Raw genomic sequence first — 19,396 nt, 5'->3', positions numbered from 1 at the left:
AACAGCAGTGTCATTGTATTAAAGTTCTCTGTGACGAGGGGGCTCCATCACAGTCACCCCGTGTGACATTTGGGTGGGGGCCTGTTAGCCAATCCAAATCATCAGAGTCCATCAAAGCGCCTCCAGACCTGTGTTTTTATGTCTCTTTCTGTCTCTTTTTCCCTCAGCGCATGCACAACTAGCCATCGCCGCGCAGGGGTGAGAGCCCAAAGCCGATGTGCCATTTCTAATCCCCTCTGTTCCTGCCTTTGTGTAGTGGCCCAGCAGGAAGTAGGAGCTGGGCAGACAACAATTAACAAAAGAGCTGTGAAGAATACAATTAGCCATCAATAGGAAACCACAGGCCTTTGTGCCTGTTTCCATGGAGATGCTTGACTACCACTATTCCAGGATTACAGAACCTTACCCCACCCCCCCCCCCCCCCCCTCCACAACACCACCACTTCGTCTTTCTTTAACCCTCTCCATCCTTCTTTTCTTCCTCTGCCTTTTATATCCACCTCTCTTTCTTTATTTCTATGTCACTCTCTTGTCACTAAGTAACTCTGGGGGCTTTAGACGAACGTTCGCACCTTTGTTCTGCTCGGAGCTTTTCAGATCTTCTACCTTTGTGTCCCCCGCTGGGCTGAGGTGAAGGTGCCGACTTTTTTTTTTTCATTACTCTCTCCCATTTTCTTCATTTGTCCAAAGGATTACCCAGACTGGAGCTTTGTAAGGGTTTGAGAAAGACCTGAGCAGATATAACGCCTCTTCTGAAGAAAGGTTCATGTGTTTATTGTCCGTCTGCATGGGCCGGCACCCTTTGTCCTGGACTACACAGTGTTTATTAGTGATTCACGCTGTTGTTTAACACAGATAATGAGGTTTTCGTTCTAAAAACGTGTTACAATTATGCAATTTTCGTTGTGGGAACGGTAACTGAAATGTTCCTCTGAATTACACGTCATAATCAGAACAAATTTTTTGTTAAATTTTTTTTTAACGCATTTCATCATTCACTGTTTAATTAAAACCCTTTAGGCCCAACACACACTCCAAGAAATTACATGAGCTCAAATGCTTATATGCAAATTTGATTTCATTAATTGTATTTCAAAATGTGTCAGAACGCAATTTGTAACTAACCTACACATTGCTAAAAAGAACTATATTATGGAGTATTTAGTATATACTGTCGTCAAGTAATAGTTTGAAGAGAATGTTAAAACTCTTTAAATCTGGTTTAATAACACAAGAATGTGAAGGTATCTCTATCGCCCCCTTGTCACAAAGTTTATCACAAAGACACTTGTAATGCACTAGGAATGTTAAAAGTGAAGCGTGTGCAAAAAATGTAAACTCTAAAAAGAATTAAAAGAAAAATAAATAAATAAAAATAACAAAATAACAAAAAGTTAAAAAGAAGTTAAAATAATTTTCTCAAAATTGAAATTATTTTTATAGGTAATTATGTGTATGACTTGAAAAAAAATTTAAATTAAATATATTGTTTTCAAAAAGGTTTCCTCAAAAAATCCATGTACTCAAACACACACAGCAATGTTTCAGTGTTTTTGCTTTTTGGAAGTATCAGCCGATGAATGGCAGAGTTGGGGGTAAAGCATTACAAGTAAAACAAGTTACTTAATCAGAATACTTTTTCAAGTATCTAGTAAAGTAACACATTACTTTTCAATTTACAATAAAATATCTGAGTAACTTTATCAAAAAAGTAACACCAGGTACTTTGTTTTCCCATTTATTGACTGACATGTCTTCTGTCCCCATATTAAGAGAAATTGGAAGTACAGAGGCGTTGTTTGCTGTGTGAACATCGTGTAGTTCTAGACTAAATGTGAATGTGCACTCACAAAAAAAATAAAAATTGATTTTGTATTCATCAATATGAATTAAAACAGAGAAATGCAAACTCAGAATATGACGCAAACCTATTAATAATAACACATCAAATAAATTAAATAACACAAATGTATCAAATCCCATTTTATTAACCAGTGTTTTTGCTGCTGAGCTTTGATGATCCATACAAATGACAGCAAAAATGACTTTAGATAAACTAACAATTGTAATTTATTGTTTATTTTATTGCTGAAGAGTGTTGAACCTTCTTCTCCTGTGTTCTACTGTACAGACATGATTTTTTTCTTCCTTCAGCCTGAGGTTTATTCATTACACTTTTACATTTGCTATAAATAGAGCTTCTTTTAGTAAAAACAATCAAGCCCTGCTCATATTTAAAAAGTAACTCGAAAGTAACCACAAAACTAATATAACACATTACTTTCCATAAAAAGTATTTAACGTAATTAATTACTTTTTTAGGGAGTAACCCAATATTGTAATGCAATACTTTAAAAAATGTAACTTTCCCCAACACTGGTGAATGGTTTACTTGTGAACTTGCATAGAGTATGTTTCTGGCCTTAGATAATGCTGTTGGAACGTTTCCTATGAGCTCCTAAAGTCAGGACAGGCCTTTGTCCATCAGCAGACTGGCGAACCCAAACACTCTGCATCTTTCTGCAGAACCGTGGCATTTACGAATGCAAATGACTCCGTAGAATGAAGACGTTAATTCAGTCTTTTGGAATACAACCAAGCGTTCTTTAGACCCCTTGTCTTCATTATAACACAGCCGGCCTGTCAGGCCTTTAAGAATCACTCTGTATTCTCCGCACTAAGAATTAGGCAATTAGGCAATCATTGTGACTAATAAGAATAATCTCACATTGTGGTTGCAAAAAAGGGCTCATTTTATAAAAAGAACTTTGGGAGCGGATATGCCTGTGTTCTCTCTTCCTGTTTGCTTGTGTGTAGATATGCTGTTTCTCCCCCGCCTCACCTATTAAAGATCTTTATCAACACATGCAAATGCGTCTCATTAAAAGAATTATTATTGATGATTAAGTTCACGTTCCCCATTGCAGTGAATAAATCTGATTATCTATATGCAGATATTTTAAGACTCAAACATGCTTTGGGGGCTTGTTTGCAAAACGTGAGAATGATAAGCTGATTAGAAGCTGCAGCTTTAGATAGTCCTCAGTGTTTTACCACAGTACTTCAGTGATGCTATCAGGTAAGTGCAGGGAAGATTCAGAATAGACATCAAAATTGCTTTGTTAATATGAAGAAAAAAAAACATATCGAAGCATTTCATTTTGCTTCCAAATAAGTGATTTGCTTTTTGAACTTTTGACATTTTAGCTATTAACTAGGCCATTAAACTAATCATGCTTGTTCAATGTGGCAGCAGTGTGGAATTGTGGGAGAACAACGTAAACCACCATGAAATGGTTGTTTTCCTTTGCAACTGCTATTTGCGCTGCTTACTCTCCAACCAAAATGGCATTTTTGTCTATGTAGGCACTTCACAAAAAACCAATGCGTCCTCATAAAAAAAAAAAAAACAGCTCAAAAAATGTTGATGGGGAAATAATACTGAGCCAGATAGTCACTTACACCACATGGGAGGGAACTTGGGTGATATAGAACAGCAAACATGACAGATACTTGCCCAAAAACACATATGCGATAAGGTCAAGCGCATTATTTCTGAGAATTATCGGAAAGCCGCAACCCGTTCCGATTTCTGTTCCGTTGATTTCAAGCAACAAACGTGTTTGTTTGTGAGAAACGCACGATGCGAAACATTCCTTTTCGACCGCAAACGCTCAGCGAAATCACAAGAATCAGGTCTGCACAACCTAATTGAGGTAAAAGCAATAGCAAAAAAGCAGCAGGTGGTTTGAGAACCAAAGGGGTTTGAGAGGCAAGTTGGGCTTCGTTTATTTTCAGGCCAATTACAAGCTTTTTGTGCAACTCGGCTTTCATCAAATATCTCGTATCTGAACAAAATGGGTTGAGAGGCTCCAAACAAGTTTATCTGATGGTGCTTTCAGGCTTTCGGCATTTCCATGTGCCAGAATTCTCTCTCCAAACCGGAGGAAATGGGCGAAGGGCATTGACCTCGTCTGTTTCATGTCTGCTTGTATAGAACTCACATTGTGGAATGAAAAACTCTACAGAAACAAACATCACAGTTCTGCTCGAGCACTAAACTAAAATATACAATCAATTATAAAAAGGAGCATCAAATGGACTGTATACTTTTTTGTTATTCTTGGAACTTGACAGACATGTATTCATTTGGTTGATGTTTTTTTTCTAAAGTAACTGATGTTGTATTCAAGCATTTCTCGTTTCTTTCCAGTTCATACATTATCTGGGAATTGAACCCATTACCTTGTTTGTGCAACATGAATAAAGGACAGATGTGGTCATGTTATAAACTAAAAACTCTTCAAAAATGAAATTTTTAAACTGGCATGCTTGCATAAGCCATAAAATTTGATTTTATGGTGCTTCGAATTTGATTTGTTTTCCTCACAGAAGACCTGTGACGTAGTGCACGTCATATGGACTGTTCACAGTACTTTTATATTGCTTTTTGTTATTTTTGTAGTTTGACAGACATTTACATGCATGGAAACACCCACAACAACCTTAATGTCATTCTCGCCATTCTCTATTGTCCGAACTACAGAAACGTAGGAGAGATCAGGTCACAGTACAAACGTAAAACGTCCAAGCTGGAATGTTTGCATATACAGAAACAATAATTTCAAACTTGCTATAGTGCTTCAGATTTGATCTGATCTGAAATGGCCTTAAGAAGATATGAAATTTATCACACAAATCATTTGGACTGCCTTTATGGAAGTTCTATAATGTTTTTTAAAACTTATCAGATTTGTGAATTTATGCATTTGGTAGACACATTTTTTTTTTTAAGCAATGGATATAATTTTCAAACATTTGTTTCCACATCATGCATTTCCTGGGAATGAAACCCATAACCCATAAGCATCATTCACCATGTTTGAACTACACGAACGAAGGACAGGTGTGGTTACATTATCAACTAAATACTTTTTTTTTTTTACTTAAACATTTACACTGGCATGCTTACATTCTGCATCAATGATGTCAAGCTTCATTTCACATAAACAACAAGCTATTATATGGCTCCCAAAACATTGAGATCAAGTTATATGGACTATTTTTATGCTACTGTTATAAATTGTTTTAGAACAAACATTTATGTTTATGCATTTGGTAGATGCTTTAAATCAAATCAAGCATTTTTTTTCATTGCATGCATTCCTCGGGAATCAAACCCACAACCTTGGCATCATTACAGCCATTCCCTACTGTTTGTGCTACTTGAGCAGAGGACAGTTGTGGTCACACTAGGAACTAAAAAAACTCTTTAAAAACTCAATGCTTGCATCCAGTATTAATTTTGTCAGTGGCTTCAGAAATGCCTGGGAATCAAACCCATGACCTTGACATTGCTAGTGCCATGCTCTAAAATGAGCCGATGTTGATTTGGAACAGCATGTGAATTTGCACTATAAGCCACAATACACAGTCAAACCATCCTAGATCAAGACCATGATGCCCACTAGGCCACCAAACTGCAAGCGCAAACACACACGCAGTGCATGTCAAATTGGCGTCGCATTCAAGTCTGCCAAGAGATTCCAGCTCTAGCTATTTTCAATTTGTCATGGTAAACCCAGGTGACAAGGCACAAGTTATGTCCCACTCCCCCTTTTTCTCCTTTTAGAGGCCTGTCTGGTCCAAAACCACCCACATTTCTACTTTAGCGCTTCTGCAAAAAAACAAAAAACAAACAGTTGTGAGAATAAAGGGCCGGCTCACGGCAGGGGCTGAAGGGAATATTGGCAGTGCCGCACACAAAGGCTGCCCTGAAAATAGCCCCCTAGCACAATGAAACCTGCCACTCTGTCTATGAGATAATGTCTAATTGAAAACAGTGCCGCCATTGTGCCGCTGTCACCGGCCTATTGTCCAAAGCCTGCCCCCCCCCCCTCTCTGCACACACTTTTTTTTCCATTGACGCGGTGCGATTGTTCCCTGCCATTGTGGCACCCGCACCCCTCACTCTCTCTCTGTATTGTTATAATTTCATTACTCGTTTGTTTTTTGTTCCACATCTCCTTTTACACCCCTGCAGGTCTTTTGTTCTGTACATTTAGGCACTTCATATTGAATTGCCAACACATTTTGTGTGCGCGCATATGTGTACGTGTGCAAAAGTCTACCTCGCAGGCGAAAAAAAAAAGTTCCATGAAAGGTGGAAAAGTGACCAATTTTAGCAAACATAAGTGAGAAGTTTAGAGTGTGAGTGTTTACCACAAAAAGAGCAACAACAAATTCAATTCCAAAATGCACAAAATTACATAAGCGTCACTTTGTAGTCTGTTTGTTCAGAGTCATTTTAAAACTGGTGCCTTTTGGGTCCCTCATTAACATATGCGCGATTAATGACTTTACCAATGAAAATCTGATGCCAACTTTCATTATGTGTTATTGGAATACTGCAAGCATCAAAACAAATCCAAAAAAGAAAGTTTCGTTTTGTTTTGCATTTCTTTTAATAAAGATTTGGACTAAAAATAAATATACAGAAATAAAAGCAAGCAATATCTCCTAATTTCTAATACAAAATTATTTATTAAATATATATATATATATCTTTTTTTTTATAAAATATTTACACATTTAATATGAAATGTCCAATTTCAATATCATATTAAATTAATAAATATTATAAATGCATACATACATATTAAAATGTCTTTAAAATGTCAACTTTGTTAACATAATTTTGTAAGGTAAACTTTCCCTTATGAATCATACCTTAAATTTTCATTATTTTGAGCAAAAGGTTAACAATAATAAACTGTAACTAAACTGTAAAATTGTCTTTGTTTCTTCTAAGAAGGTATAATTATTACCAGATGTAAATTCATTACTTTTGAGATGGCACAATGCAGTTAAACAACTCAAAACATTATGTATTTCACAGAATGCTGTAAAACGAGAAAAGGAGCCCTTTTCATTGAATAACCATTAGTGCTAAGAACATGCGATTGCTTTCATGTTATCTGTTTTACATTTGTATACTGTTGAAAAGATTGCATAGAAAAAGTGCACTGCAAAGTACACCCATTGACCCGCAGTCCCTTGATAAACCTCTATCATCACTGATCATCTGATGATGCTGAAACACGAAAATGTCTGAAGCTTGTTCATTATTTATTTGCACAAAGCCCGGCCTGTTTTGGACCCTCTTTCACTTCAGAGTCTGGATCTTTGCCCAACGGTGCCACAACCGTTTCAGCCAAAGCGAGTCACAATGAAAAATGCTACGAATGTTTCCTTGGCTGAAAATGAGAAACAAAAGCCCTTATCGGACTTGCATATTATTGAATGTGTTAATAGGAGAAAAATGGAGGTATTATGTATTACGACAAGACTGTTAAAACAAGATAAGCAACGTGTTCACAGGTCACTGCCTGAGTGCACAGAACGATCTGGTGGAGTGTCACCTACATGTAAACAGCATTTACATACAGCTTCCTGCTGTTTTTGTTAAGTGCACTTTTATTTATAGGACAGCCATTCTTGATATAGAAAATGTGTAGAAAATAAACAATAAATAAAATTATAGAAATATATATTTTAAATAAAATTATAAATTAATAACTGCTTCACTGATTATTATTTATCAGAAGGCATGATATATTAAATATATAGAAAAAAATATAATTAAATATATAACACACACACACACACACACACACATTAAATAGTATTCAATTAAATATTATTAATAGAAACTGCTCCAAATTAAAATAAAAAAAACCTTAAGTAAATAAGATTAAGATTAAGATTACCCTTAAGTAATCTTGAAATCTTTTTTTCTGTTTCCAGAAGTATGTGTCAATTCTCACACAATACATCGTTCCATTAAGAAATGACAAAAGAGTAATTTACAGGGGATTGACTGGAAAACAATTGTATGTTTCTTTTTCTAAACTCTTTGGGTCTCTATGAAGTATTTTCGTCCTCAGTTCAGAACGATGGAAACAAACAGGCCATCACTCTTTCCAGACAGAGGGGATGGCAGCCAGATAAATTGCCTGCAGTCTTTTAAAATCCCTATTTAATGTGAAAGTGTCTCCTGTTTGGATACGCAGATGCTATTTTTAAAGTGAAGAAAAACATCATCAGAGTCCAAACACGTGTGAGTGATCCAGACAGTCGGGCTTGAGTTGATGGTGTGGATGTTAAGGGCAATGGTGGTGTACAGACTGAACCTGTCCCGTCGGAGCCGAGGTCAGGGGGGGAGGGAGAACAAAGGACACGCTCACAACAATCACACCCGCAGGAACAGGAAGGCCCCTCGGGAGCTCCCGGATGGCAATCTGACCTGGACAGTGTTTCCGACGGCTAAACCCAGCGAGAGCTGACCTGTCTCCAAAGAGTTTGGTTGGTTTCCCATAGCCTGGTCATGGCAGAAATGCACTGTCTCTTTGGTTTTTTGACTGGGGTGAGAGAAACGGAAGAGCTGGGTCTTTCTGAAGGATGGGATTTGCGTAATATAAGGAAACTGGGTGAAGAAGTGTGCATGGCAGAGTATGAGTGGAAAACCACAGCAGCCACATCACCTCTACAGAAATAAAAATTGTCCAAAAGGAAAAAAAGAGCCTAACATTATAGTCTATTAATATTATTGAAAAAAGTCAACAAAATTATTCATACATGTATGAGGTTTCCCCATGCATTATTGTTTTCTGTTACTTCTGTTCCTTTGCCTGTTTGCTTATATATATATATATTAGGGGTGTAACGATACGCGTATTCGTATTGAACCGTTCGGTACGACGCTTTCGGTTCGGTACGCGGTACGCATTATGTATACCGAACGGTTCGTTGGAGTAATTAATTATATTTGAAAAAAAAAAAAAAGAGAGAGAGAGAAATATAATGATATGCGTTCAACAAGGTAGCCCAATAACCCAAACAACGTAACAGGCAACGCCCCTGACACTCCCGAAGAAGAAAAAAACACCATCTTATATGTTTATGTTAGGCTACTCAGCAGGCGCTCGCTCACTCAGTACGCGCTGAAGGCTCGTTGCAAAATAGCCAATGCGTTTAACAGACTAGAAATGAGAAGATCCTCCAATAACCAACAGGTCTGGTGTTTGGGTGCACTTTGGATTCCCTTTAAGCTATAATGGTGATGGCAAGAGAGTGGTGGATAGCGCTCATGAGGCGTCTGTCTTTGCTAAGCAACAATGACGTGCTCTCTCCATGAGACGCGGAAATTTCAGCGAAGGATAAATGGATTTGCAGCTCTAAAAATCGCTTGCAGTAGCTCTGCTACTAAATTTATTTCAAAATTGCAATCCATATACAACTATGATCAGCTGATCCTTCATCTTGGCTGAGCTCTCAACATTGTTACGGGAAAGGATGAAGCTGATTGGTTGGTTCTTGTCACATGACCCGCGGTGCGCTTGCGGCATTCTGAAAAGTTGAGATGTTTTTACATTTTGCTGTATCTAAAACGTATCGAACCGAACCGAACCGAACCGTGACATCAGTGTATCGTATCGAACCGAACCGTGAATTTTGTGAACCGTTACACCCCTAATATATATATATATATATACATTTTTTTTTTTTTTTTTTTTTTTTTACAGGAGTATACTGCATTGCTGACACATGACCCTATCAAAGAACGTGTGACCGGAATACAGTTCTAAAATAATCAAGACAATTCTGTTGCAGTTTTTTACATTCGATTTGACATTTTCAAAATGATTCAAAAATACTTTTTTAGTGCACTTGAGGTTCTTTTTTTTTTCTTTTTTGCAAACTGAGCACAATGCATTGTGGGATTGTAGCGGGATTTTAACACAGTGTTATTTTAGTACCACTGAGATACTATCGTCGCTTTTTTTATACATTATTTTACATTTTATTTTTACATTCTATATTTTTTCATTGTCCTTTTAGCTAAACTTTTGATAAAGTTTGTAATTTTGTTGTGTTTTGACTTATTTTTTTTATGTGTACATCATTTATATATATATATATATATATATATATATATATATATATATATATATATATATATATATATATATATATATATATATATATATCAGTTCTAGTTAGATAATATTAAATAATTTAGTACCTCAAGCTAAACTCACTGAAAATGAGAACTAGCTGAGATATTAAAATATCAGTTAAGGTATATTTTATTTGAAGTAGTTGATTTTTTAAGTTTTAGTTAATCATAATAATGCTGTACTACACATTTTAGTAAATCCATCTTTCAGATGTATTCCTTAAGCACCAAAATTATGCATACACCCATGCAAATAACAGAAAAAAACATAGGGTTATCATTTCTCCTTTGGGATTTGGTTGTATTATAGAGATGACATCAGTTAAAAAGGAATTGCCATTCAATAAAAACAAGTTCTTCTATATATTTTTTCTAGAATAATGCACACCAAGAAAGCAAATTAAAGTTCAGTTTAGTCAGTTCTGGACAGGTTGATTTTCATCTGCATGTGAAAAGAAGCGATTTTGAGCATTTAAAGCCCCCCAGAAAGATGCACACCGAATACTGAAAGAAAATTCACAAGGGGATCGACTTTATGCAACATTACTGTGGTTGAAGCCACAGTGAACGACTAAAATCGTGTGGTCGCAGTTATAAAGTGAGTTTAAAGTCTCTGGAGTCAGCAACTGACTTCCTCCCGATGAGCTTCACAGCTACATCTGGTTCTCCGGCTCTGTGCACACACGCAATGCTTGTACTCGTGATTTAGATACCGCTTCCTCCACAGGTTGGCAGTCAGTCCCTATCTAGAGACTCACCAACCACTGCCTCTCACTTCAAAGTCACAGCTCTCCTGTTCTCTGGCAAACCCATCTGAGCTCTGCTGACATGCTGCTGTTTTCATATTTCCAGATTTTTATCAAACTTCCCCTTGAGGAAAACGACCGTTATTGAAATCTAAAGCTTAAAATTAGTTGTTGGGGGATTTGAAACTAATACCACAAACTGAAGCACGCAATAACGTTCAGATAAAGAACTATGCAGATGTAATGTATTCATCTCTTGAACAATCAGCACATACTGATTCACAATCACTTCAGTGCAGCTGGATTGTTTTAAACATCGCTGAATTCTGTCATTTGTGACAATAGACCAATCTTAAGGGTCCATTTTTCAAAGTGAGATTTATACATCATCTAAATTTATGAGCTTTACATTGCTGTGTGGTTTGCTAGGATAGGACAATATTTGGCCAATATATTTGAAAATCTGAAATCTACTGGTGCAAAAAAATAAAAATAAATAATAATAATAATAATTGCATTCAAAGTTGTTCAAACGAAGTTCTCCGTATATTGCTATTCAGAAATTAAGTTTTGAGATATATATAGTAGGAAACTTACAAAATTTCTTAATTGAACATGATCTTTACTTAGCTAATATTCTTTTGGCATTCAACCAAAATCTATAATTTTAACCCATACAGTGTTGGCTATTGCTATAAAACCTGTGCGACTTACGACTGGTTTTGTGCTCCGGTCACATTTCATCACATTTTTTTTTGTACAATTGTTTAGAACCTTTAAGGGAAATGTGGTAGTTTTCATTCTGAAAACATTATTAAATTAATTTATTTTTGAATATTTTATTATTTAGCCATTTTCTTTCTAATCAAGAAGGATTAGAAAAGTTTAGCAGGTTATTAAATCATGTGCTGTTTTGGTTAAAAGCATCTGTTAACCTATTTAATCCCACCTGTAACATTTGTGGCTCAACACTATTTTTGAATTTGAAAGGTCAAAAAAAAAAAAAAATCTCTCTCTCTCTCTCTCTATATATATATATAATTACACATATATAAACAATAATATAATTAATTAAAAAGGTCAGATATAATAACTTATTAGGAACAGTTATGCAGTAAGTAAAATGCACCTATACAACACAGTGGGGAAAGACAGATAAAAAAAAAAAAATAAAAAAAAAGGTTTTTACACAAAAGTTACACAAAGGGTAGGTAGCTATATAAAATGTCACATTTTTCAAAGACGCATCCCACTGTTACACTACAAAGACAAACTGATGTATTGCCCTCTAGTGGTCTCACTGTAAGCTGCAGACAGGTGTCAGACAAAGCTACAAACATTACTGCCACCTACTATTAAAATATGAACACAACTAAACAATTTAAGAAACAAAAGTATCATGTCAATGAGCAGTCATGCTTGGATGCACAAAACATGCACTAAGTATTAGTTCAGTACAATTTTTACATAAATTAGTACATTTATTAAGCAAGGATGCATTAAATTGATCAAAAGGGACATGTGCGAATAGTCCAAAAATTAAAACAGTAGCCTGGAACAGTGGTGTGTGGGGGGGGTTTATTTTTAAGATTTAGAAAAGATACAAAAGGTTTTTACAATTTTAAACAGGGGTCAAAATACCAAATATTGACTCATGAAAACAAAGTAAAACTAACAATCTAACAGCAAACAGTCTCCTAACAGACGATCAATTGGACACACTCTGCAGCAATGTGATGTTGTCTCCTTTCAACATAATCCGCCCTATTGGGAGAGATAAAATAAGTTTAAAGTCATATCGTACTTGCATCAAACAAAAGTTATTTCTCAGAAACGAATGACTCGCCAGTATCACAAAGTTCACACTTACCCAGAGGCTTCCTGTTCTTGGTCTTCATGTGAACCTCCTCTGCATCATCCAAAACCAAGTTCATATACTCATCAAATCCCTAAAACAGAAACAAAGAAAGCAAATAAGAGTTCTTTATTCACATGCATGCATGATTTTGTTCACAAAATGATCTGTAAAGATTAAAATAAGCCGTGTGGACAGAATAAAGCGTGTTAAGGGTAGACTTTAGTCTTGCTGTGTTTCCTCACAATGATGCAGCCTTCTATCCGCATGTTGACCTGTTCATAAAGCCAAACCTGGATTCGAGAACGCTGCACGGAGAGAAAAAAATTATTAGCAGCTCGTCATTTAGATTTTTATTTTGAACTTTTCTTTTATATTCGATTTGTTACTGATCATTTAGATTTTTATGAAAATTACAAATACAAAACTGCAGCAGGTAATGCTGTCCTAAAAAATGATGTATATATGTGTGTATGTATATATGTATATATATATATATATATATATATATATATATAGTAGAAAACTAAAATGCATGGGCAACCTCACATTTCATCAACACTTAATAATGCATAATTAACTACGTGTATAAATATACACACACATATACATTTATTAAAGCATATTAAATATACTAATAATATACAAAAAAATTATTAACTTACATTCTGTAGATACCTGAAAATAAGGTTCTGAAGGTGTAATTAAGGAAACAAACACATATAAACAATAACTTTATACTTATCAAATATAAACCATGACTAATTTAAAAAGGCATTTTTCATCCATTAGTAAGAAATAAAAGATAGAAATATAGAAAAAAAATGTCATTCCTAATACAATATGTAATACAATACAACATTATTAATATTACTAAACCAAAGTAACGTAAATATCTATATTGATATCAATACAATGAATGGAAAAAATGCCGATCCAGTTCTCGTTCTGAAGGATACAATGGGCTGCACCATGACCTTCTGAACCTTCTGTCCTTGTCCTCTGTACGCCATTCTGTCCAGCAATATCCAGATATGTTTTAGAAGAAGGTGATCAATGTAAAATTAAATGCAAAAGTTATTGGCGCGGCAACGAAGATCTCACGTTGGTTACGGCTGTTTCAATGGCGGCACAATCCCGGAAACAGAATGACGCAGATAAAACGACGTGATGATTACGTGTTACGCCTCTTGTGGCCGGGAGACACATTACAGAATATTTCATTGCACAGAACGTTACATAATACACGACTGTAAAAACAGTATAATATAATATATCCAATTATATGTGATTGTCCAATAATTCTACACGTTTTTTTTTAAATCAGCGCTTGCTGTCAAGAGTTCATTATAAATGTATCTGCAGTGAAAAAAAAAAAAAAAAAAAAAAAATATATATATATATATATATATATATATATATATATATATATATATATATATATATATATATATATATATTGCACGAAATTTTCCGCTAACATAACCACAACTTGTGTAGTTTTCAGGATGTAGTACACAGATTGTGTGACGTATTACGCATGTTTTCTGCTCGGTCAGTGTGTCAGTTGTTGTTGTTTGAGATTCGTTCAGTGGTGAGTGATTTAGCATCTGTCCAGCTCCAAACTACGAGTGATTTTTATTTATCAAGACAATATTTTAATTTATCTTTAAAGGATGTTTTTATAGTGAAAGAACTGTTTGAATTTGAGGTTATATAATTATATATCTCCTGAGCTTTTGTAACGTTATCTTTAGCCTGGCTAACAGTTAGCCTAGCTTAGATATTTGTCAACATTGTCTTTTATATTATTAAACAACCAATATTTTTAAACTGGAATATATATTTTAAGCCAGTTAGCATATTCCTCGTTTCTTTCCTTTTTTTATATTTTATTTATTCATACACTGTGTCTGTCAATACGTGCACATTTTCACATGTTATTTCAATGAAATTGACATTGATTTACATTGGTAATTTTTCTATATTCTATATTTTTAGTCTTACAATTATATTGTTGTATATGTCCTTGTTTTAAAGCCAGAATATAACTGCTTATAAACTTAAGAGAAATTTAGCTCATGCACCTGTTCTGTGTTCAGAACTGGACAGGTACATGATGCTGCGTCTGCGTTGCAAAGCCAAGAACGGGACCCATCTGATGCAGGGCCTTACACATCAGTCATGTGTTCAGGAGCTTAAAGATAAGATTGAGGAGCTAACAGGAATACCATGTGAAGTACAGAAGATCATGGTAGGCTATCCACCATCCAACCTGGATCTATGCAACGGTGAAGCCCATCTCAAAGATTACCCTATCAAATCAGGTTTGGGTTTGCTTTGTCCTACATGATCTTTACACTTGATTTATTTGTGATGTGCTACAGGAATAGATGACCCAAAACCTAAAATTTGTTGAAAATGTACTCGCACTCAGGCCATCCAGGATTAAGATGTTTCATTAAGGTTCTTGATTTCACATTAACATTGGGCACTCCCCATCGAATGTTTGCATCTTGATTTTAGGCCCATAAATAAGAATGTTTTTTTGTTCTAATAAACTTATATTGTAATGTTCTATTTCTAATATATTTAAAAATCATCTTTACATTGCTGGTAGGTTATCACTGCACAAATTAACACTATGTTTTAAAAAAAAAAGTTTAATCACATATTATAATTACTTTATTCTCTAATCCTCTTCCTTGTGTATTTTAGCAGTAAGCAAATGTTTTAAAGTTGAAACCTCTTGATGGATTTATTCATTACAAACATGCAGCTTGTGGATTAGTAAAATAGTTGTGATGTTATCATCAGCTGTTTGGACTCGCATTCTGATGGCACCCATTTAATAAAGTGGATCCATTGGTGAGCAAGTGAGGTCATGTTAATTTTTCCAAATCTGCTCCAATAAAGAAACAAACTCATCTACATCTTGACTGACCTGGGGCTGTGGGTAAACTCTCAGCAAATGTAAAATTTTTGGGTGAACTATTCTTTAAATTCTTTAGGCCTATTTATAAAAGCATCTCGCTGCATTTCCTGTGTTGCTCACTGGTACGGTAATTGTTCCAGGAGACACGCTGATTGTAGAGGAGGAGAAGAACAAACCCAAACCCCAATCACAAACCACTGTGACCAAAAGGCCCAGTATTGACCTGTCCCCAGTTCTAGAGCGGTACGTGGTCCCTGCTGACAACTCTTGTCTGTTTACGAGTGTGTACTACATTATGGAGGGAGGTGTTTACGACCCGGGCTGTGGGCCTGAAATGCGCGGGCTCATCGCAGAGATTGTAGCTAGTAACCCCACTGCGTACTCAGAGGCAGTATTGGGCAAGACTAATGAGGACTATTGCTCCTGGATCCGTCGCGATGACACATGGGGAGGAGCCATTGAGGTTTCAATCCTCTCGAAGTTCTACCAGTGTGAGATTTGTGTTGTTGACACACAGACTGTGCGTGTCGACCGCTTCGGCGAGGATGCTGGTTACACTAAACGAGTGCTGCTAATTTATGATGGGATTCATTATGACCCACTCCAGAAGGCAGTGCCCAATTCAGATATTCCCGCACAGACTGTGTTTTCTACCACCGATGACATTATTTTGGCCCAAGCGCTGGAGCTCGCCGATGAGGCGCGGAGGAAACGTCAGTACACTGACGTCAACCGCTTCGCTCTGCGCTGCATGGTGTGCCAGACTGGCCTGGTGGGGCAGAAGGAAGCAAGGGAACATGCCAAGGAGACTGGCCACACCAACTTCGGGGAGGTGTGACGCTCTTCGCTCTGTTTCTGAAACCACCCCCAACTTTGCCGCATCACTGCCACGCCACCTGACATGGTACCTGCTCTTTCTCTGCTTCCTGTTCCAGCTTGGTACAGTCCTCTACCTCACATTGTCTAGCGGCTTCAGGAGACTCTCACATGTCGAGTTCCCCCAAGAATTCAGTATTCTTTTAACTTTGAGGTTGAAGTATTAAATGTGCTTGTGTTTTTGAGGCTGTTGCCAGATATGATGACAAAGCCATTATCTTCAAACCAAATTTTAAAGGGATTCTCCACTGACTAACTTATATATATAATGATTACAATACTATTAGGGTGAATTTCGCAAAACACATCGAGGTCAAATTTCACTGCAAAGAAGGAAAACAAATATTAAAGTCACAATGAAAATCTTTTTAATCATTAACAGGCATCTTAAGCTATATGTGTGTTTATAGTTCTTGATGCCTATTTTCCCAATTCTCCCCATAATTCTCATTTAATATTAGTAATACAGTATGATAGTAATTATTAAGTATTTATACATAGTAGCATTAAAGTTAGGCTGCTTTTATATTTCATATCAGTCATTTAATTGAAAAATAAGTTACTGTATTACAAAATGATGTTAAACAATATTTCTTTTTCTTTTTTATCACTGTTAAATGTCACCTTAGACGGGTTTTCATGATATTCACCCATGACCTCATGTAAACAGTTTTCTGTTGCCTGCAGCTCTAAGATGTGTGCGTAACATGGGTTTAACTGCTAAACTCTTGGTAGTATCTAACAAATAATGAAACTTTAAACGAGTTATAGCATTAGGCATAACTGTTCATTTTTAACATCGATCTAATATGTTCATCTTTTCACACAAAGTGCTTCTGTGGCCAGAGTAGTATTGAAAAAACAGTGGAGACAGCTAAAAACATACCTTTCATGATATCTAATTTACTCATGGCATTACTGTATTTATTATATTATCTGTCTTTTTTAAGGTCATGGGCACAGCTTCTGAACAATCAGTGGCATTATGTGGAGTCTTAAGTTCACTTGCTTCATTGTACCTGTTATTTGAAATGGTTACATAGATCAAGTGTCGACTCAGAATACTCGATGCGGTTTTTAAAAATTTTCAGTAAGCTAGTTAGCAAGAAAGCGTGGATTTCAAGTTGAAGTGGACAACAATGGTGCTGAGAGTAGAATCTCACTGAACTACTTTGTGAATCTGTAGATTTAGTTTTTCTTTTAAGGGCACTTGTGTAATTTCTGCAAATGACCACGCAAGATTGTTTTATGCAAAACTTGTTACTTCTCTCTCAAGTGAGTATGACATAATGTTAGGAAGAGTGATTGTAGTGATTTTCATTTGACGTTTTAAGTGATGATATGTGTCATTTAATTTTTTCCTGTTTACAGGGACGATATTAAAGGTTTAGTGTAGCAAAGTATCATAGCTTTAGAGAGAAAACATCTTTTAAGGCTTGATGATGATGATGATGATGATGTACATTCTCAGTATTTTTTTTTTTCAGTCAGGTACTATCCACACTGTTGTTTACTTGTTTGCAGCTTTTTATTTTGAAGAAATGGTTGCCATTGTAAGGTCAAAGGAGTTTTTTTTTTTTAGTGATTTTTCTAAATGGCTGTGATCAGTGTTACACTAAGGGGCCATTTACACAACGATGTTTGCAGACAAAAAACGGGAAACTGCATGTACATCACTTACTGCTACAAAATCACTGGTAATACTGGGTAATGAATAATAAACTTGAATTGATACATATAAATATTCGTGTGTATTTTCTGCCTAATTGTTAACTAATTAATGTTGTTTACTAAAGCAAACATTACTACTACTACTGCCAGACTTTAATCTACTTTACCAAGCAATTTCTTCCATAACTCATCTTTAACAAGGAACCCAAATGTCGATTTCATAGATTCCTGAATGCACAAGAATTAGAAACCACCTAGCAACAACCAACACCCACTTAGCAAACAAACACTACTGTTTCCATCCAAAGATTTGAATTAAACCTATGTGCAAAACTGGAATATCACATAAAATAAATAGCGAATAAAGCATAGTTTCCATCCAATGAGTCAAAGAGGACAAAATTGTCACTTTCTGGTAAACTCCAGATGTGTTTCCATCCACCTACTTTTATGCACATTTTTGTATGTTGTACTGCCTCAAAAAAGAGAAAAAAGAAAAAAAAAGTGGGCTGCAAAATAAGCATGATGAGAAACAAAACAAACAAACAAAAAAACATTGTAGAATCTATGGTACACTATTAAGAACCTGTAAATGTTATCTTAGGGAGCTATTTCTGCCTGATCTAACCCTTAAATGTCATTTTATTACTGTAACCTAATGTATAGGTAAATAAGGTTCATATTTTTGGGTTGAATAAAATCAAATAAATTAAATGTTACCATGAGAAATAGTAAATATTAAATTGTCAATAACACTTAGAACAACTTAAAGGCATTTCACTTTCAAAACACTTTCATCATCCTCATGACAATACATGCTGATTGTGTTTCATATCTAAAGGCTATAACACACCAGTTTTTGTTCCGTGCTGCGTTATACAGTAGAATCCTCTCATTACAGAGTTTATACACAATTTAAACAATAGACTGATCATGTAGAGCAGAAATTCATTGGTGACAGTTTTTAAGTGATTATAAAGGGAGCGCTCTTTACAAGGTTTATGCCAAACATTTTGTTTTTCAGCCGCACACACTTCGCAAAGTTTTGGAATGACATCCACATATTTACGCGGAATTCACTCTCGAAATAGCAGTGAGTGTCATAGTGATAATAGATGGGACAAAATGGGCCTGGTTTAAACGCTTTTATTGTAGAAATTGAATTGTTTATTAACAAATGACCACGCCCATTTTTACGACAAGAATGCCGTGGACTACCTCATTTCACTTCATATGTACACACACACACACGCCATAGACTGTATAAAAACAGATATACACATATGGTGGTACAA

At 35.7% G+C, this 19,396-nt stretch overlaps 2 protein-coding genes across 4 annotated transcripts; one reads left to right on the top strand and one right to left on the bottom strand.

The window, feature by feature from the left end:
• Window positions 1-12,322: 12,322 nt before the first annotated feature.
• Window positions 12,323-13,777, bottom strand: snrpe (small nuclear ribonucleoprotein polypeptide E). The gene is made up of 5 exons (XM_026275957.1): window positions 13,579-13,777; window positions 13,285-13,311; window positions 12,865-12,927; window positions 12,635-12,713; window positions 12,323-12,528 (listed from the first exon to the last, which is right to left on the bottom strand). Exons 1-5 carry the CDS (start codon window positions 13,630-13,632, stop codon window positions 12,473-12,475), a joined length of 279 nt encoding a protein of 92 aa, XP_026131742.1. The 5' UTR covers window positions 13,633-13,777; the 3' UTR covers window positions 12,323-12,472.
• A 350-nt stretch (window positions 13,778-14,127) lies between these two features.
• LOC113110841 (ubiquitin thioesterase OTU1) lies at window positions 14,128-18,172 on the top strand. Of its 3 annotated transcripts, none has more exons than XM_026275063.1 (3): window positions 14,128-14,213; window positions 14,722-14,946; window positions 15,695-18,172. In XM_026275063.1, the coding sequence occupies exons 2-3, from the start codon at window positions 14,736-14,738 to the stop codon at window positions 16,390-16,392; spliced, it is 909 nt and encodes a 302-aa protein (XP_026130848.1). In that variant the 5' UTR covers window positions 14,128-14,213; window positions 14,722-14,735; the 3' UTR covers window positions 16,393-18,172. The 3 variants fall into 3 exon arrangements, with proteins under 3 accessions (XP_026130848.1, XP_026130849.1, XP_026130847.1); XM_026275064.1 differs by lacking the exon at window positions 14,128-14,213 and adding an exon at window positions 14,214-14,330; XM_026275062.1 differs by lacking the exon at window positions 14,128-14,213 and adding an exon at window positions 14,472-14,592.
• The last annotated feature ends 1,224 nt before the right edge of the window (window positions 18,173-19,396 follow it).

Source organism: Carassius auratus, chromosome 11 (assembly GCF_003368295.1).
Source record: "Carassius auratus strain Wakin chromosome 11, ASM336829v1, whole genome shotgun sequence".
NCBI lineage: Eukaryota > Metazoa > Chordata > Actinopteri > Cypriniformes > Cyprinidae > Carassius > Carassius auratus.
The sequence above is the reverse complement of the archived record's forward strand: the minus strand, read 5'-3'. Positions and strand labels throughout refer to the sequence as shown.